The sequence below is a fragment of the Bos grunniens genome, chromosome 4, assembly GCF_055505025.1.
Source record: "Bos grunniens cultivar Pamir isolate PY7600 chromosome 4, Bosgru_T2T1.0, whole genome shotgun sequence".
Taxonomy (NCBI): Eukaryota; Metazoa; Chordata; class Mammalia; order Artiodactyla; family Bovidae; genus Bos; species Bos grunniens.
Genome location: NC_141168.1, coordinates 87,331,273 through 87,352,521, shown reverse-complemented (window position 1 = coordinate 87,352,521; position 21,249 = coordinate 87,331,273). Strand labels below are relative to the sequence as shown.

The 21,249-nt window shown below is 42.9% G+C and overlaps 1 protein-coding gene across 2 annotated transcripts in view; it reads left to right on the top strand.

The window, feature by feature from the left end:
• Positions 1-21,249, top strand: part of LOC147374474 (ATP-dependent translocase ABCB1) — a 101,567-nt gene that overhangs the window by 73,198 nt on the left and 7,120 nt on the right. For both annotated transcript variants that reach the window (XM_086397278.1, XM_086397277.1), the window contains 5 exons: positions 1,000-1,203; positions 9,833-9,933; positions 11,354-11,494; positions 14,505-14,661; positions 15,145-15,342. In XM_086397278.1, the coding sequence (XP_086253404.1) occupies positions 1,000-1,203; positions 9,833-9,933; positions 11,354-11,494; positions 14,505-14,661; positions 15,145-15,342 (801 nt within the window). The remainder of the gene's footprint in view (positions 1-999; positions 1,204-9,832; positions 9,934-11,353; positions 11,495-14,504; positions 14,662-15,144; positions 15,343-21,249) is intronic.

The following is a 21,249-nucleotide window of genomic DNA, read 5'->3' as shown; positions in this document are numbered from 1 at the left end:
TTTCCCTGAGAATGGCCCTACTCAAGCAGAGGAAATTTGGAGAGTTGATAAGACATGGGCCAGAGCAGGAATTTGGAAAGGCTTGAGGTTGTGGGACATTTCCAGGGTAAGGAAGAGAAGTGTAGAGTAGTGAAGCGAATTGACTCTGTATTTTGACTTCTGACTTTTCAGTTGGAAATAACTGAATGCCTCTGACAGTTGTGCTTCAGACTCCTTCTGGCATGTAAACGGAAGGTTCTGATGCCTGCTTAGTATCGTAAATTTAAATTCCATAACATTCAGCTCTGTGTATTTTTTCTGAACATAGTCTCTCTAGCTCTAGCTCAGTCGTGTCCAACTCTTTTGCGACCCCATGGACTATAGCTCACCAGGCTCCTCTGTCCATGGGATTCTCCAGGCAAGGATACTGGAGCGGGTTACCATTTCCTACTCCAGGGTATCTTCCCGACCCAGGGATGAAACCGCAGTCTCCTGCATTGACAGGTGGATTCTTGACCACTGTACCACCTGGGAAGCCCTGTAAACACAATAAGCATCTCAAATAAGCCACAAAATATCTGGATACCCTCAATGATCAATATTAGGTTTAAATTATGGGTAGTTATACATCTAACATTGGAAATTTCCAACAGTCCCAGTTGAATGTAATTGTCAGACTATTTTATCTTGCTAATTTGCAGAGCTTGCATTAGGGATCATGGTGTCATTTTTTAATGAAAAGTTTTGTGGTCTTAAAAAATCAAATGAGATAGAAATATGTAATTGAACTCTGAATTATTGACCTACTTTCAATATTTATTCGGAGGTCATGAAAATCCTCATCTGGGAAACCAAATAAAGTTACATGTAAACTTTTACTACTAACTTATTAGATCATAACCGAGGAGATGAGATTTTCACAAAGCTGAATCTTCACAATCCCTAAGAAAATGCATAAGCGTGGACTTTAGAGATCATCGGAAGCTGTCTCTCTAACAGTGTTTTCTGTTTGTTTTGCAGGCTATAGGCTCCAGGCTTGCTGTAATTACCCAGAATATTGCAAATCTTGGCACAGGCATTATTATATCCCTCATCTATGGCTGGCAGTTAACACTTCTCCTGTTAGCAATTGTACCCATCATTGCAGTAGCAGGAGTTATTGAAATGAAAATGTTGTCTGGACAAGCCCTGAAAGATAAGAAAGAACTGGAAGGTGCTGGGAAGGTGAGTCAAATGAGATAACATTTCTGACCTGGGTAGAGTAAAATATTCTAAGCAGTGTTGTTCTGTTAGTCGTGGCTACTTTCTGTGCTCTGGGGATGGCTTTTGTTTTTGTTTATTTGGCTGTGCTGAGTCTTCGTTGCGGCCTGTGAACTTAGTTGCAGCGTGTGGGATCTTAGTCCCTGGACCAGGGATTGAACCTTGGCCCCCGGCGTTAGGAGCACAGGGGTCTTAAGCACTGGACCACCAGGGAAGTCCCTGAGAATGTTTTTATAACCATTCCTCAAAGCAGTCTTATTTGACACTTATTCAGCAGATTGCAAACTGAAGAAGAGTAGCAAAACAAATTCTTAGACTCACAGACTGAAGACTAATTTTGTTGGACTTTTCTAGTTACAATTGTTTTCATATCACTTTTTCTCCTTCCTTCCCCTTTCTCCAGAAATCCATTGCTTTATTGAGGAAAGGAGGCCTATTTAATTAGATGTGGGGAGGGGAGATTTTAAAAACTTGAAAAGCCTTAAAGGTATTCACTCTAACTGGCTAAAATATCCCTCTTTCCCTTTCATTACGCCTCCTCCCTTCATGTTACTTGTGTTTGCCATCTGTTAATGTTGTTTTTAGTCACTCACTCATGTCCGACTGTTTGCAACCCCATGGACTATAGCCTGCCAAGCTTCTCTGTCCATGGGATTTCCCAGGCAAGAATAACTGGAGTGGGTTGTCATTTCCTTCTCCAGGAGGTCTTCCCAACCCAGGGATCTAACCTGCGTCTCCTATGTTTCCTGTATTGGCAAGCGAATTCTTTACTACTGACTGAATCACCTGGGAAGCCCCGTTTACCCTTTATCCTAACATATTTTGCTGGGGGTGGAGGAACCATGTTGCATGCTTGCCTGTTTGTTATTGTTGCTTGATTTGCATTTTGAATCTCCCCTTTTTTTCCCAAAAAGTTTTACTTTATATTGGAGTATAGTTGATTAACACTGTTGTGTTAGTTTGAGGTGTGCAACAAAGTGATTCAGTTACACATGTATCTGTTCTTTGTCAAATTCTTTCTTCATTTAGGTTTTTACCGAGTTTTGAGTAGAGTTATTGTTTTGAACAGATGCATGTATGGCAGTTGCTCTACTCCTCAGGGAGGCCTGTGTGATAGGTTCTTCTATTAGCTCCTTTCGCAGGTGAGGCTGAGGCACAGGCAGGTAATGCCACAGTGCCTCAGAGCTCATAAGTTTCAGAGCCACGATTCAAACGCAGACAGTCATGCTCCCAAGTTGTACCTCAGTTAAGAAACAAAGAGGTCTTTGACATATACAGACTACCATGTGTAAAATACATAGCTGGTAGGAAGCTGCTGTTTAACACAGGTAACTCAACTCAGTGCCCTGTGCTGACCTAGAGGAGTAGGACAGGGGGGAAGCAGAGGCTCAGAAGGAAGGTGGTAAAGCAGTTATCCTCCACTAAAGAAAAATAAAACAGAGGTCTGCTAATGGTGGAGCATAGTCTGATATCACATGATCTGTATCATTGCAGAAACGAGCAGTCAGAGCCGAGCTCCCTCAGAACTAGGCCTACCGTCTAGGATAGGGTGACATCTACCCGTGGACCCTCCAAGGTGCCTAAGACTCAAGGCAGCGACCCGGGCAGATCCAGTGGCCTTGGGTCCTTTGTCTCTGGACCAGGCACCTCACCAATAAGGATGATGAAGGGGGTCCTTTGGTTGGTTATCAGCACTCTCACTTTTTCCGTTGCCTCCCTGCTATCTCCTCTGACTTTTTGTACCCTGTGTCCTTGGGATTCCTTCAGGAAACTTCTTTGGATCAGCTTTAGTGCTTCTCAGTGATTGTCTGGGGGAGAAAGTCCTCATGTGAGGTTTCCTTTGGTCCTGAAGTCCAGCAGCATGGTGCTGGCCCTCAGACGTTGGCTCTGGTCAGGCCCAGGTGACGTCAGCCCCTGGCAGGGAGTCCGTCCTGTGACCAGTCACTTCATTTAATCCTGTACTTTGTGGGATTTTCCCCTATGGTGTTGATTCATCTAATGAGAAGATGAAAAAATGTGCATACAAAGCAAGTGCATTACTGTTTCTAGTGTCATCGTTTATGGAGGTGTTCAGAGTGTCCCAGAGCGGAGGTTTAGGTTGTTTGTAGGAAGATGACCAGTCGGAAGCTGATTCATTGCAAGCCACAGGTTTTCACCTTCGAGGTATTGCATTAGCTTTAAAACTCTGGTCATTTGTTGGAAGTGGGGGGGGTGAAGGGGTGCAGATGGAAACATATGTTTGAGAATAGCAGGTTTTCTGGATAAAGGTCGGGAGTGGGGTAAATGCTCTAAATCGGTGGTTCATGAGAGAGAGATAAAAGCAGATAGGGGAAGTGATTGTTGCACCAACCAGTCTATGAAATAGTAAAAGTCAGCTCCCATCTGATCGTCATTCTCAGGCTACCACTTGTTGATGGTTTATTATATACCAGGCATCATGCTAAGAATGCTACATGTTCTCACTTGATACTCTCAGTAACCCTTTTGAATTACCCTGTTAGATCATAAAACTCAGGGTTCAGAGGAGTCAGGTAACTTGCCCAGAGTCGCATAGCAGCAGCCTAATTGGTCTGTCTGTCCACTTTTTATATTTGTCTGACAGAGGCCACAGTCATCTCTTATAAACATAAATAAGATCTTGCTAACCTCCACCCGTCCAGTGACTTGTGATCACACTGGCAATAAAATCTGACAGAATGTGGTCCACTGGAGAAGGTAATGGCAAACCACTTCAGTATTCTTGCCTTGAGAACCCCATGAACAGTATGAAAAGGCAAAAAGATAGGACACAGAAAGATGAACTCCCCAAGTTGCTAGGTGCCCAATATGCTACTGGAGATCAGTGGAGAAATAACTCCAGAAAGAATGAGGGAATGGAGCCAAAGCAAAACAACACCCAGCTGTGGTTGGGACTGGTGATAGAAGCAAGGTCCGATGCTGTAAAGAGCAATATTGCATAGGAACCTGGAACGTTAGGTCCATGAATCAAGGCAAATCGAAAGTGGTCAAACAGGAGATGGCAAGAGTGAAGATCAACATTCTAGCAATCAGTGAACTAAGATGGACTGGAATGGGTGAATTTAACTCAGATGACCATTGTAAATCTACTACTGTGGGCAGTAATCCCTTAGAAGAAATGGAGTAGCCATCCTAGTCAACAAAAGAGTCTGAAATGCAGTATTGGATGCAATCTCAAAAATGACAGAATGATCTCTGTTCGTTTCCAAAGCAAACCATTGAATATCATGATAATCCAAGTCTATGCCCCAACCAGTAACGCTGAAGAAGCTGAAATTGAACAGTTCTATGAAGACCTACAAGACCTTCTAGAACTAACACCCAAAAAAGATGTCCTTTTCATTATAGGGGACTGGAATGCAAAAGTAGGAAGTCAAGAAACACCTGGAGTAACAGGCAAATTTGGCCTTGGAATACGGAATGAAGCAGAGCAAAGGCTAATAGAGTTCTGCCAAGAGAACGCACTGGTCATAGCAAACGCCCTCTTCCAGCAACACAAGAGAAGAGTCTAACATGGACATAATCAGATGGTCAACAATGAAATCAGATTGATTATATTCTTTGCTGCCAAAGATGGAGAAGCTCTATACAGTCATAAAACCGGGAGCTGACTGTGGCTCAGATCATAAACTCCTTATTGCCAAATTCAGACTTAAATTGAAGAAAGTAGAGAAAACCACTAGACCATTCAGATATGACCTAAATCAAATTCCTTATGATTATACAATGGAAGTGAGAAATAGATTCAAGGGACTAGATCTGATAGACAGAGTGCCTGATGCACTATGAATGGAAGTTCCTGACATTGTAAAGAGACAGGAATAAAGACAATCTCCAAAAAAAAAGAAATGCAAAAAAGCAAAATGGCTGTCTGAGGAGGCCTTACAAATAGCTGTGAAAGAAGGGAAGTGAAAAGCAAAGGAGAAAAGGAGAGATATACCCATTTGAATGCATTTGAGTTCCAAAGAATAGCATTCAATACCCATTGAATGCATTTGAGTTCCAGAAAATAGCAAGGAGAGATAAGAAAGCCTTCCTCAGTGATCAGTGCAAAGAAATAGAGGAAGACAATAGAATGGGAAAGACTGGAGATCTCTTCAAGAAAATTAGAGATACCAAGGGAACATTTCATGCAAAGATGGGCTCAAGAAAAGACAGAAATGGTAGGGACCTAACAGAAGCAGAAGATATCAAGGAGAGGTGGCAAGAATACACAGAAGAACTGTACAAAAAAGATCTTCACGACCCAGATAATCACGATGGTGTGATCACTCACCTAGAGCCAGACATCCTGGAATGTGAAGTCAAGTGGGCCTTAGAAAGCATCACTACAAACAAAGCTAGTGGAGGTGATGGAATTCCAGTTGAGCTAGTTCAAATCCTAAAAGATGGTGCTGTGAAAGTGCTGCACTCAATATGCCAGCAAATTTGGAAATCTCAGCAGTGGCCACAGGACTGGAAAAGGTCAGTTTTCATTCCAATCCCAAAGAAAGGCAATGCCAAAGAATGCTTAAACTACCACACAGTTGCACTCATCTCACACAATTAAAGTAATGCTCAAAATTCTCCAAGCCAGGCTTCAGCAATACGTGAACCATGAATTTCCAGATGTTCAAGCTGGTTTTAGAAAAGGCAGAGGAAGCAGAGATCAAATTGCCAACATCCGCTGGATCATGGAAAAAGCAAGAGAGTTCAGAAAAACATCTATTTCTGCTTTATTGACTATATCAAAGCCTTTCACTGTGTGGATCACAATAAACTGTGGAAAATTCTTCAAGAGATGGGAATACCAGACCACCTGACCTGCCTCTTGAGAAACCTGTATGCAGGTCAGGAAGCAACAGTTAGAACCAGACATGGAACAACAGACTGGTTCTGAATAGGAAAAGGAGTATGTCAAGGCTGTGTATTGTCACGCTGCTTATTTAACTTATATGCAGAGTACATCATGAGAAATGCTGGGCTGGAGGAAGCACAGGCAGGAATCAAGACTGCCGGGAGAAATATCAATAACCTCAGATATGCAGATGACAACAGCCTTATGGCAGAAAGTGAAGAGGAACTCAAGAGCCCGTTGCTGAATGTGAAAGAGGAGAATGAAAAAGTTGGTTTAAAGCCCAACATTCCAAAAACTAAGATCATGGCATCTGGTCCCATCACTTCATTGAAAGAGATGGGGAAACAGTGGAAACAGTGACTGACTTTATTTTGGGGGACTCCAGAATCACTGCAGATGGTGATTGCAGCCATGAAATTAAAAGACACTTGCTCCTTAGAAGGAAAGTCATGACCAACCTAGATAGCATATTGAAAAGCAGAGACATTACTTTGTCAACAAAGGTCCGTGTAGTCAAGGCTATGGTTTTTCCAGTAGTTATGTATGGATGTGAGTTGGACTATAAAGAAAGCTGAGCACCAAAGAATTGATGCTTTTGAACTGTGGTATTCGAGAAGACTCTTTAGAGTCCCCTGGGCTGCAAGGAGATCCAGCCAGTCCATCCTAAAGGAAAGAGGTCCTGAACATTCATTGGAAGGACTCATGCTGAAGCTCAAACTTTGATAGTTTGACCACCTGATGCGGAGAGCTGACTCATTTGAAAAGACCCTGATGCTGGGAAAGATTGAGGGCAGGAGGAGAAGGGGATGACAGAGGAGGAGATGGTTGGGTGGCATCACTGACTCGATGGCCATGCGTTTTGGTGAACCCCGGGAGTTGGTGATGGATAGGGAGGCCTGCGTGCTGTGGTTCATGGGGTAGCAAAGAGTTGGACACAACTGAGCGACTGAACTGAACTGAACCTCCACCCCTCTAGTGACTTCTGATCACACTGGCAATAGAATCAACCCTGGATTATTAAACTCTGCATGACTCAGCCCATGATGACTTCTCTGACCCTGTCTTGCTGTGCTGTCTCCCTCATCCACCTGCCCTGGCCTCATGGGCCTTCTTTCCGGTCCTACAAAATTCCAAGCTGGTTCCCTCTGGTCTTCATAGCTCTTCTGAGAGGTCTCTCCTGACATTCGAATTCATTACTGACACTTTTCTGCACTTAATGTTTCTTTCCCACTTGTTTATTGATTAATGACCGTCTTCCCTACTAAGGTGGGGACAGTATCATATCTGTTGTTCCCCTTAAAAGGACGGAGCAGGGCCAGGATTGCAGAGCAGGACTGTGTGATGTCAGAGCCAGCTCCTAAAACCTCTACACTGCTCGTGGTCTCTGCTCCATTGATTTCTGTCATATTATTCACGAATGAACATTTTTATAGAATAGATGCTTTTTCTTTTTTAGAAATAAAAGCTGTAATCACACTTGAGTTTCTACAAGGGTAGGAGGAGAAGTGTGAGGTTTTTCAGGAAACCTGTGCATATTTTTTGCATTCCTAAAAATCATTTAGTACATGATGGTTTCTGAGGGAAACCCAGTGCTATTGATATTTCCTCCTCTTGAATTACAGTGTCCCTTTCCTCATAGTGGTTACTGAATCTCTATGTAAAATTTGGAGTAAATGAACCTGCGAGGGTACAGAATAGTAATTAAGCCTTTTCCTAATTTCTTCTTGTGTGACAAGATGAAGATGATTTTGCAGTGATTATATTATTTTACTCACTATTCAAGGTGTGCAGCTCATGAACTCTCACTTTTATTGGGCTCTCCACACACAATAAAGTGATGATGTTACAAACCAAACAATACACACACTGGCATAAGAAAAAATGTGCCCAGAAATAAGTATTTCTTAAAATCATTACATTGAAATTCACAGTAAAGTCTGTTTTTTTCCAGCAGACAGTTATAAAGTTTGCTGAATTTTCTTAACTAATGCAAAAAAAGCCTCTTTTCTTTGTTTGAAGCCTCATAAATGAAAATATTTCTACTCTGAGGTCATCACTGAGGGTTTGACTGGAGGTGGATTTTTTTCTTCTAACTTTTTGCTTTCTGCAGTGTTAGTGTTTTCTAAAATAAGTATAATTTTTATAATATGTAAATAATTGCATAAAATATTTTAACATAAGTTGAATCTGGACATTTCCCTGTATTTGTTAGTAGCTTATGGTAAACTTAGTTCATTCTTGTTGGCCTGCTGGGTCAGAACATAATAATTTTAACTTTATTTTTAAAATACTTTTTTTGTTTTTAAGAATATGGTATTAATTTCTTTCTTCTAGTAGCCTTTTGCATTAGTCTTTAAAACTAACAACATCATATCAAATATGCACTATTATCTTTAAAGGTAGGTATTGGTATAGGATTCAGTAAAGAATCAGTGAGAGTTTAGGTTTGTGATTTTTGTTTTGCCATAAATCACTATAATATAATTGAATTTGTCTGTATTAGAGTCAGTTCTGACCAGGGAAGAGGCCAGAGAAAGGAAGAACATCTTAATATGGGTAATTTCTCATAGTGATTTATAATTTAGACTTACAATCTAAAACTTATTTCTCTTAAAATTAGAGTTAAAAGGGACTCCAGAGACCCTCTTGTCTACCCTCATTTTATAGATGAGAGCAGACAGAGAGATGTTTTAAGGTCCCACGCTGAAGCAGGCTGAAGTATCATTTTGTATTGTATACTGGTGTTTTCTGTATTTTCTATAGCCTTTTTACCCAGACTCTAAAAAGTGGTAATGATGTTTGTGTCCTAATGAGATAGCCTTGTTAGAAGTTAACTTTCAACTAAAACATAATCGAATGATAGTGACTTTCTGGAAAACAAAGTGTTAATATGTGCTGTACTCCTTAAAAATTAGTTTATTTTCTTTGATCTTGTTAACTCACTTTTAAGAATGTCTAAGACAATAATTTAATATGGACATAAATGTGCAAGGATGTTTTCATAGCATTCTTTTTAGTAAGAATTGAAAACTTAGTTCAGTAAAAGCTTTGTTCAGTGGTCCTTTAAACAACTCATTGTTAATATATATATTTAATAACCTTGGAAAAGGCTCTTGATATTTGTTAAAGTAAAAAATAAGGCTGTAAAGCCAAACATAGAACCTCAGCCCAGTTTTGTTAAACAGGTATATTTTTAGAAAATAACAGCATGTAAGGTATTATGTAAAATACACTAATATGTAATTTTTCATTACCTTCTTTATCTTTTCAATATTTTCCAAATATTCTTTAGTTGTCTCAAATGACAATTATGCAGAGAAAAATATAAACATTATATATTTTTAATAATAGCAATTATAATGATACTATAATAATTTATATATAATAATTATGAACTGAAAATGTGACCATCATAGAAGAAAGAGCACTTCAATAGAGGTAAAATACTGAGTTCTTAGGTTACTTTCGCTCCTGTAAAGCTATGTGGCTTTAGGTAAGGGCCTTCATCTGTTGACACTTGAGAATCTCTTTCTGCAGAGAGGAGTTTAAATTAGCTCATGTTCTTTCCAGATCTAAAACTCAATTTGATAATGTACTTAGTATCTCTTTCCATAGCAAAGAAACTCAGAGGTCATAATAAATATTATTTAATATATAATATTAATCTCTCTAGTGGAATTCCAACTCGTTGCCACTGCTGGCTTTTGTACCTTAGTGACGGAGTGTTCTCTGTTACAGATTGCCACTGAAGCGATAGAAAACTTCCGGACTGTTGTTTCTTTGACTCGGGAGGAGAGGTTTGAATATATGTATGCCCAGAGTTTGCAGGTACCATACAGGTAATAGCCACTGACGAGTAGGAGGGGAGTATGGGGACTTTTTCAATCATCAGGTTTGTTTTCAGGAAAATTAGTTTGACAGAAGGTAGGGAGTTAGTGGAGAGACTTCTAAAAGGGAACCAATTGGAAGCAGTTGTAATTCTCCGAGAGAGGAATCACAGGACCTGACCTAAGGCAAGGACATCTCTGAGGTAGATCCAGTGAGAACAGGTAACCGAGGGCAGGGGAGGGAGCCAGGATACTGAGAATGGCTCTGACCCTGTGTTTGCGTGATGACCCTACTACATGATCCTGCTGGGAATGAGTTCTTTGTGGAACGTGAAATTTGGGGTGTCTGTGAGGCTTGAGGGTGTGGTGCTTCCTGAGGACACCCTCCCTTCCTTGTTCTCTGTACCTGTCTCCAGTGCAGACCCTTTGTCCTTTAATGAACTCACGGTGAGTGCTCTAAAAAGTGACGTGGATACGAGCAGGCCCGACCTCTTTGACTCTTTTGTTTCTTATACAATGAACAGATTTGGGTTTTATAGTAGACCCTTTTTATAGGAAAAAAATTGTTTAAAGCCCAGTCCTCGAAACAGAAGCTGAGCTGCTCTGCTTGAAACAGGCCCACTCACCAGTCTGCGCCCACACCACCCAGCTCCATGTGGCTCAAAACCACACGTGTTAACTCCCTGGGGGCGCCTTCCCTAAACCCCCAGAGGGTTGCTGCTAATTCGCTTCAGTCCTCTCCGACTCTGTGGGACCGCATAGATGGCAGCCCACCAGGCTCCCCATCCCTGGGATTCTCCAGGCAAGAACACTGGAGTGGGTTGCCATTTCCTTCTCCAATGCATGAAAGTGAAACGTGAAAGTGAAGTCGCTCAGTCGTGTCCGACTCTTAGCGACCCCATGGACTGCAGCCTACCAGGTTCCTCCATCCATGGGATTCTCCAGGCAAGAGCACTGGAGTGGGGTGCCACTGGTGCCTCCTCATTTCTTGCTGTAACATGTTACAAGGGAAACTTCCACTGCATGAATCATCCAGCTCAGCTCCTGGGTCCCCAAGGTCAAGAACACAGCTGGCACCTCTGCGTGGCCCTTCACGTCCCTGCAGCTCATGGGTGTTGGGTCAACACGTGTTGAGTGATTGTTCAGTGTAGAGTACAAATATGTTACATGTCCACGGGTGGTGGGGAAGGAAGGAGTGCTCTAACCCCTAACAAACTCTTCTTGTCCTTGGCTTATTTTACCTTGACCTCAACACTTCGAGGTGTGGTTAGTTCTCCATTAAAGTGGAGATGTGATGACCAAACTTAGGGTTTTGGAAATGAAACCCATTTTGTCTGCTATGCCACCATCCCCTACTGCTAACGCATCAAAGATTATCTTTTAAGGACTGAGAAATGAAAGTCAAGTAAATGTCAGAATGTCTTCTTTTCAGAAACTCTTTGAGGAAAGCACATGTCTTTGGAATTACATTTGCCTTCACCCAGGCAATGATGTATTTCTCCTATGCTGGCTGTTTCCGGTTTGGTGCCTACTTGGTGGCACAAGGCATCATGGAGTTTCAGGATGTTCTCTTGTAAGTACGGGGCTCCTATTGACAGTTGGGCTCTAGAAATGAAACCAAGGTGCATCTGCTTCATGTCTGGATAGGAAACCTTACTGTGGAGCTTCATGAAGAGATTTTGGTGATTCAGAAGTTGGCGTTTTGCCTCTGAGTTTCCGTGTGTTACTCTGAAAGCATCCCATTTCATTTGGGGAATTGGCATCTGCCCTTCTCCCCAGTACTGACTCACACATTTGACCTTCTCAAATACATGGCTCGGTGGGGTTGTGATTCATCAAGGGGTTTCCAGCAGGTCTGGGTGTTTGGGAAGAAGCCTCACCCAGAGTCAAGTACCTAGTTCCTTTGAGAAGATTCTGAACAGGGCAGCTAAAGAATAGATGTGGAGCACTGAGTTCTGAGAGCTCTGGAATATTCTAGGATACATTTGCTTTGCTTAATAAGAGAAAAGGAATTAGAAGGTAAGAGCTGGAGAAATTGAGGAATGAAAAAGGAAAGCTCTATGGAAACATCTGGCTCATCACTGTGAAATGCAGAAGATTGTACCTGAGTCAGAAGACAGGCCTGGACTTCCTTCTAAAATACTGAATATACAGTTAAACTAAAATATGTGGTTTGATAGTGAAAAGTGAGTGTAATTTTTCTGAGTGTCTTGATTTGGTGATGTCTGAGCTGCCCTTTCATAACATACCATAATCAGGGTGACACAGTTTTATAGTTAAACCAGCATCATTGAAACTTGGAAGGATGTGTCAGTATATTTACATCCTATTTAGACATTGATTTGTGCATGCATTCCAGGTTTCTCAGGATGACCCCAACAGAAGATTGTAAAATTTCCACTCAACCTTTCTCTGACAGATGACATGCAGGTGCTCTTTATAACTATGGCCAAAGGATTGTAATCAGGCTTCACTGGTATTGGTGCTTCGATTAGATAATTATTTTATAATTATTTCTTTGAAAGTGAAAGTGTAGTCTCTCAGTCGTGTCCGACTCTTTGCAATCCTATGGACTGTAGCCCACCAGGCTTCTCTGTCCATGGGATTTTCCAGGCAAGAATACTGGAGTGGGTTGCCATGTCCATCTCCAGGGTATCTTCCGGACTCAGGGATTGAACTCAGTTCAGTTCAGTCGCTCAGTCATGTCCGACTCTTCGCGACCCCATGAACCGCAGGCCTCCCTGTCCATCACCAACTCCTGGAGTCCACCCAAACCCATGTACATTGAGTCGGTGATACCATCCAACCATCTCATCCTCTGTCGTCCCCTTCTCCTGCCCTCAATCTTTCCCAACATCAAGGTCTTTTCAAATGAGTCAGCTCTTCGCATCAGGTGGCCAAAGTATTGGAGTTTCAGCTTCAACATCATTCCTTCCAATGAACACCCAGGACTGATCTCCTTTAGGTTGGACTGGTTGGATCTCCTTGCAGCCCAAGGAACTCTGAAGAGTCTTCTCCAACACCACAGTTCACAAGCATTGCAGGAAGACTCTTAACTGTCTAAGTCACCAGAGAATCCAAATTAGTGCTTTACTCTGAGGTTAAGGTATTCAACTGATGGAAGTTACTGACTCTTGGATTGTTAGATTCAGAAAATCAGTCTTCTGAGTAAGGGATAGGGGAGACCTGTCTGAAGAGTTATCTGTTTGAAAAAGATCCCACAGGTCTAGATAAGCAGACCAAATGAACCATCTGAGTGATTTGTTCAGAGGTGTGTAGAAACAGCGCTGTGGGCTCCGTTGGCTCAGGCATAGAGCCCAAAGAAACAGACCTGATGGACTCATGGTATGATCCTGGGAAGATCCCCAGTGTTGTATCGGTTCTAGGCCTACTGTTTAAAAAGACATTTTGATCAATGTGTCCAGAGAAGGGCAGCTGGAATGTTGGGAGTGAAAGGAGTTACCAAAGATGCAAAGGGCTTTTTAAATAATATTCCAGTTCTTTGAAGGGCAGTATTAGGCAAAAGGATGTACATTTCTCTTTGATTAACAAAAGACTTCCTCTAGCAAACTTCCTCCTTCCTGAAACAAAGGATGGGAGCTGGCCTGGGGTGTGCGCCCTGGCACAAACTTGGAGAGCTGGACTTGACGTCCTGTGAAGTCCTTCCTGACTTGAAGTTGCTATGATTCCCATGATGTAGATTAAGAATGGCGATGCAGGGACTTCCTTGGTGGTCCAGTGGTTAGGACTCGGTTGCTTTCTATACTGTGGCCTGGGTTCGATCCCTAGGGGGAGCTAAGATCTCAGAAGCTGCAGCATGGCCAAAAAAAAACCCAAAAAGAACTCAGTGCATCTTGAGACCAGCACACTATGTGGCTGTTTAAGGAACTCTCTTGTTTGCTGCATGGCTCACAGCTTTTCTAAGACTCTGATCCAATTCCAGCAAAACTGCCTATATCCGTTATTGATGGCCACAGATACTGCTGCAAGACAGCCACCCGCTAGCCCCCAGGAATGTACAATAGTGAATATCTGTTCTTGGCTCTGAAGTCTGGGGTCAGCCAGGCAGTTCTGCTGTCTGGCCTAGGCAGAGGAGATCTCAGCTGGGCTTATGCGTGTGTGCAGTGAGCAGTGGGGCCCACACAACACTCTTCTGTCCGTGCCTTGTCCTCCAGCCAGCCAGCCGGGCTTGTGGTTGTGGCGGAATGAGAGAGACAGGAGCACACAAGGCCCCCTGAATTGTAGGCTTGGAGCTGGAAACCGTCACTTCCACCACATCCTGTTGGCCAGAGCAAGTCCCAAGGCCAACCCAGATTCCAAGGGTAGGAAGACAAATTCCACTTCTTCCACGGAGAGGCTGCAAGGTCACATTATAAGAAGGCGAAAACCCAGAGAGAGGTGAAACGTGGGGTCATTTTACAATCAGTTAACCACAGTGATATGAACTTATAAGGAAACGGTTGTTTTATTTTTCGACTAATGTGTTGGGATTCTTCGAGGTAGCGCTCTCAGGTTGTAGAAGTGCCACCCTTTGGGCATTGCAGTCGTTAACTCTTGACACATTTTGTCTTTGTTGTTGGCAGAGTGTTCTCAGCTATTGTCTTTGGTGCCATGGCTGTGGGACAGGTCAGTTCATTTGCTCCTGACTATGCCAAGGCCAAAGTGTCAGCAGCCCACGTCATCAATATCATTGAAAAAATTCCTCTGATCGACAGCTACAGCACAGAAGGCCTAAAGCCGGTCAGTTTCGTGTTTTGATTACGTGACCTGCTCCTAACTGATGAATGAATGTATTCTAAGTGGAACTTTAATAAAATCTGTGCTTTTACTTGCTGGTAGTAAAATGAAACTTTCTTGATCAGGGGTTCATTTTAATAAATGCTGATAATATTGATACATGTTAACATCTAGTACTTTTATATAACAGAGCCACAGGGATATAGGAATACTGCCCATTTTATACACAAATCCTGCGAATCAGGTTTTATTATGTGTAGGTAGTTCTGTTATAGCTTTGGGTTATCACGTTTGTATTATGTTAATGAGACATGCTGTGGAAATGCTGACCCTTTTAGATCTGTATTACTTTCTAGCAGTTACAACTGAAGCTTGATTGCAATCCAAGGTCGCTGCCCTCTGATACCTGGCAGTACAGAGGATTGGCTCTAAAGTCAGTTTTCAGGATTGCAGCAATGAAATTTACTGTTACTGTCCTGATTTTAGAGTACAGTGGAAGGAAACGTGGCATTTAATGACGTCGTGTTCAACTACCCCACTCGACCAGACATCCCGGTGCTTCGGGGGCTGAGCCTGGAGGTGAAGAAGGGCCAGACGCTGGCCCTGGTGGGCAGCAGCGGCTGCGGGAAGAGCACGGTCGTCCAGCTCCTGGAGCGGTTCTATGACCCCTTGGCTGGCACAGTGGTGAGCGCACTATTTTCTTTATTTTTTTGTGGAATGTAGTTGATTTACAATATTGTGTTAGTTTCAGGTGTACGACAAAGCAGTTCGGTTACACATATACATATATCCACGCTTTTTTCAGATTCTTTACCCATGCAGGTTGTTACAGAGTATTGAGTGGAGTTCCCTCAACAGGAGGTCCTTGTCAGCTATCTGTTTTATATATAGAGGATTGTGTGTGCTAATCCCACGCTCCTTATTTATCCTTCTCCAACATGTTTCCCCTTTGGTAACCATAAGTGTGTTTTCGAAATCTGAGAGTCTCCTTTCTGTTTTGTAAAGTTCATTTGTATAATTTTAAAAAATTAGATTCCACGTGAGTGATAGCATATGATATTTGCCTTTCTCTGTGTGAATTACTTCATTTAGTATAATAATCTCTAGGTCCTTCTGAGCATCCTTTCTTGTTCAGCTCATTCCAAATTTTTTGTCTTCTTAATGCCTAGATGTATTTAATTCTCGACCATAAGCCATGGCTTTATAAACCTTTAAACAATGGCCTGACCTCCTTGACATAGTCTCAAAGCTGTGTCCACCGTTCCAGCCAATTTGTCCAACTTTTCCCTCAACTGTACTACCTTCCCCTCCTCGACAGGCAGCCTTTTTGCCTGCCGTCCCCCTTCCCTTGGTCTCAGTTACATGAGAGGATCAGTGGGGGCTGGGGGGTGGGGGGGTGGACATCCAGAAAGGCAGAGGAGGGGCGCTGAGAGAAGCCAGATGGAAGCCCGGTATGGCAAGGAGAAGGCGGTCCCCAGTGGCAGACGCCGTGGAGAGACGGGGTACGGTGAAGACTGAAAAGACGTGGGAGGAGCTGGCAGTTAATGGGCTGCTTCTGACCTTTCACAGTCTCCTGAGTGAAGTGATGGTGGGAGAAAACAGTTGAGCGTGGCTGAGGTGTGGTTAGGAGGGAAACGGAGACGAGGTGTGTGGAGATTAGCAGCAGATCAAAGGAGAGGGAAGGAAAATACGACTGGGCAGAACCCAGGGAAGACCTTCATCACGGGGAATCTTGAACATTTTTATGGCTGAAGATGGGATAAAACCATTGATGGAGAAAGGAAATTCAGAGACCTTCTAAGGAAAAAAAAAAAGCAATATCAGCAAATTTGGGAAGTAAATAAAGAACATAGAGGGATTCTCTTTTCTTTCTAAACTAAAAGGGTAAGTGAAGGGTCAGATTGATTCGTGGGACATTCAGTAAACTGTCAATGAGTGCCTGTCAGGGACTATCTTAGGCACTGGGAATGAGATAGGCGTTGTGAAGGGAGTAGGGACATTATTTATTGTTATTTTTTGGTCACACTGTGCAGCTTATGGGATTTTAGTTCCCTGACCAGGGATGGAACCTGGGCCATTGCAGTGAAATTACGAAGTTGTAACCACTGGACCACCAGAGATTTCCCCAAAATAGTAAATTTTGAAATGACTGTAATGGGGACTAGAAAAGAATCATATTAGGAAGGAGTGAAGTTTATAGCAAAACATTTCCATTATGTAGGCCTTGAGTTATCGGTTATACTCAGGGGTGACATTCAAAATATTCAACAACTGGAATGGCCTGGGCACTGCCCAACCAGGATGGACACCTGCTTTGTACAGTGAGGTGATGCCCGCCAGCTCCTTATGGGTCCTGCTTGTATTAATGGTTGACATGGAAATAGCATTTTCTACCTGTAGGTGAGGGCTCTTTGCACTTCCTCACAGTAATCACAGTGATCATAAATATCTCTTACTGTATCCAAAGACAGTTGTGCCTTTAGTGAGTCTATTCTGTGACAGTTATGTACGCTTTGTTCTTCTTTAAGCTTGGTTCCTTATTTTTACTACTTCATCACATATCTTCTGTGAATTCTGACTTTATGCTTCAGTTTTATGTTCAAGGTTTGGACAGAGAACTCTCAGTGAAGACCTTCCTGACAAATGAAGCCATCAGAGGAGGAAATGTTGACTCTGAGACAATGATCATGGTCCTTAAGAGACATTTATTAAGCAGCATGTTATATGCTAATCTCTAATGAATTATAGAGGATGATTAAAAATTTTAATCATCTTCCAGTTAAAGAATTTAACTGAAGAGATAGGGCACATCCTTTCATGAGTTAAAGAAGATAGACTTTGGGACGTCTCCGGGGTCCATTGGTTAAGACTCCATGCTTCCAATGTAGGGGATGTGGGTTTGATCCCTAGTGGGGGAAGTAAGATCCCACATGCCACCTGGTGTGGTCAAAAAATTTTTTAAAACAGATGATAAATCTAGAGTTGATTCTTAAAGGAAAACTAGAACTAGAGGCATAAGGCTATATGAGTGTGCAGTCAAGATGTTGTTTGATGAAAGATAATATGAGGTGTGGCTGATAAGTGATTTGTCCCTAATGTAGCATAAGATAAGTTGGGCTTCCCAAGTGGGTAAAAAACCCGCCTGCCAATGTAGGAGGCTCAGGAGACATGAGCTCAGTCCGTGGATCCGGGAGATCCCCTGGAGGAGGGCATGGCAACCTGCTCCAGTATTCTTGCCTGGAGAATCCCCATGGACAGAGCAGCCTGGCGGGCTACTGTCCACGGGGTCACAAAGAGTGGGACACAACAAAAGCAACTAATCATGCACGCATGCAGCACAAGTTAGCTGAAATAGCAGATTTAATTAGAATAATGACTCTCAAACTTGTTTGATTATAACCCATTTAGGAAAGGCAAAAAATTTCATTCCCCAGCCTGCCCGCACAACTGCTCTCATAGTCTCTGTAGTGGGAAAAACTCTTGGTAATAACAAAACGTTGGAGTTGAAAACAGCAATAATGGTAACAGTAAAATAATCAGACTACAAGAAAGTAAAGAAATAAATGAGTATTCTCCACATCCATTAACACAGGGGAGCAAAATTAAAGGCATGAACCGTACCAGTTATGGTTCAGCATAGGAAACAAAGCTCTGTGGGCATCTGAGCAGCTGCTCGTTTAATAAGGGGGTTCAGCGCTCACATCATCACTGGCAGAGGGGAGTCAGAGTCAGCACTCCCAGCATTCAAATCAGTGCCGCAGCTGGGATCCTGTGGCCAGGAAGTTGCCGGGACTGGTGCCCATGTCACAGCTGCTCCAAGCCTGAAGACACAAGGACAGAGTCTCGCTGCTGCAAAAGCTCCTTTCTGCCGGAACACGGGTGACGGTTTACCACAACTTCTGGTTTCCAGGTTTTGCACCGGGCATCTCACTGGTAGAACCTCAGTTACTGCTGGCGGCAGAAGGGAGCCTAGGAAATAGATTTTAGTCCTGCAGTCCCTTGATAGGTGAAAGGACAGACACACAAGAATATGGAAATGAGTGCTGAGTGCGTAGAATAACCCTCTCAGGACTACAGTGATGATACACTGCAAACAAAGCGCCCTCATCTGTTGGAGGAACACGATGATCTGCTCCTGTGTGTTTGCACTAGAGCTTTGAGATGCCACCAAGTGCTACACAGCGGCCGGCCTTCTTAATGGAAGTGCCCCAATAAAGGCTAGTAAATGTGCCAGGTTCTGTTTATGAACATCAGTTGGTGATCATAAAGACTAAGTCAATAGGTTATTAGCAATTAGTTCTTACTGCCATGAAAAAAAAAAATGAGTCTGGGGACCGGAGCGTCATTTGATTGTAAGAACTGAAGCAAGGACTTGACCCTGAGGTCAGGAAATGCTCGTGACCATCAGCAAGCCTCAAGTCACACTTAGCAACGTTGACCTGAGCGCTGGTTCTCAGACTGGTGTGGGTCCGAATGTTCTGGAGAGCTCACAAAGAATGCAGCCACCCTGGCTCATTCACACAGGTTAGGACCCGGCCTTTTCATTTTTTAAACTTTCCCAGATGATTCTGATGCCAACCAGACTTTGAGGACCACTGAACTGGTAACTTTGCAAGTTTCAGGTCACACTGTGGCGAGTCTTACAAAATGAAGCTATGGGATTGTTCAGAGAGTAGAGGTTCTGAGTTTCGTGGGGCCCGAAAGTTGTACAGTTTCAGGGACCATACTTGAAAGAGTTAGGAACACAGAATTAGTCACAAGCGTAAATATTTACTTCTAATGAAAAAATTTCACAACAAAATATTAAAGCCTTAAGGATTCTGGTCCCTCTCCTTTTTAGGCAAGTTATCCTAAAGGCTTAGCCAGAAAACCCCCTGACTGCAGCCTGGCCTCCCCTCACCCAGGACATTGTGTAACTCCTAGCATTTGCCTGCAGATGAGGGTCCTTGAATCTTACATTCATTAGCTTCACTGAGACTCACTCGAGTCTTTGGTCTTCCCCTGACCTTTCCTTTCTCCCTTTGCCCATCCTTCACACCACCATCAGAGTCCTCTCTCCCTCTTAGGACACAGCTAGAAGCCTGTCATCTGGCTGTTACCCACTGGGTGCCTGGGCTAAGATGGACACATTGTTCCTTTGAAAGAAGACAGAAAGTATTTTTCAATTCTCAACCATTGTGTAGCCAAAATCTAACCTGTAGTGTGCAGACCTGAGCTCCCTTAGCCACTAAGAATGTGACCCTGCACAAGCGACGGAACTCTGCTCGTGTCCTCATCAGTAAAATGGGGATTAAAATCACACCGATCTTGCAAGTTTTGTCAAGATTAAATGAGAGAGTGCATGAGGCGTACTTCAACACAGGACCTATAATATAATCAGTGCTCAATAACTTGTCTAAAATGATTATTTCAGAGTAAATACATACAGGAAAATGATACATATTTAACATTTGATTGTGCTACTGAAATCAGGCAGTAGATTTAAGTCTAGAATAGGGATAGCTCATCATTTTAATTTAGCCTTTCATTGTTACTGTCAGTGTGTTACTTGAGATTTTCACTTAGGCCAGGATCTTTTGAGCAGTGTTCACAGACTCACTGGATTTCCTTGGTCTTCCTCAGATCACCACCCGTGCCTCAGCCAAAGAAGATGTGCATTAATCTTTTTACATTTGGACGTTTAAACATATTTTCCCTCAGGAAAGGATCCTTTAGGAAACACAAGTTTTAAATAGTTAGCAGTAGCTGTGTATAGTGTGGGGATGAGGAGCTCTAAGCATCTTATTATATGTCTGATGGAAAAACTCATTGAAGCTTGCAGGGATCAGTCATATTCATCTGATTATATTAAACTGTCTTTTTTTCTCCTAGTAGTGTGTGTGTGTGTGTGCGTGTCTGTCTGTCTGTCTGTCTGTGTGTGTGTGTTGCTCAGTTGTGTATGACTCTTTGCAACCCCGTGGACTGTAGCCCCCAGGCTTCTCTGTCCATAGAATTCTCCGGGCAAGAATACTGGAGTGGGTTGCCATTCTCTTCTCCAGGGAATCTTCCCAACCCAGAGATTGAACCTGGGTCTCCTGCATTGCAGGCAGATTCTTTACCATCTGAGCCACCAGGGAAGCCCCCTAGGGGTATAAGTCTGGAAAAAAATTCTTTTTCTTCCCTCAGTTCTCCATTTCTGAAGTGCGCAGTCTTCCATCTAGCCTGACCTGCTATATGGTTTGTAACCATCCTTGTGTGGTTTTTCCTTCCTCTCTTCAGCCTCTACTTTCCACTTTCACTTAACACCACGAGGAAGCCTGGAGCATAGATGCTTGGAATAGTCTCCATGGCAACTGGGCTGGGTGCTAATAAGGTCATGGCTGTGTTTTCCATCCATCTTTGCACCTGCTAGTTTCACGAATAGAAGCTACCTTCCTGCAGCAAAGCCCGTATGTACCCTGTCCTTGGCCAGCTGTCTCCCAGAGGCGGGCAGCCGGGCACATGGGATTCAGAGTATATTTATAGCTCGGGATATACTCATCAGTATTAGAAAAGCTCGAAGCTGAGTCACTGATGTCTTCTTCCGCGGTTATGGCAGCTCTCACTTGAATG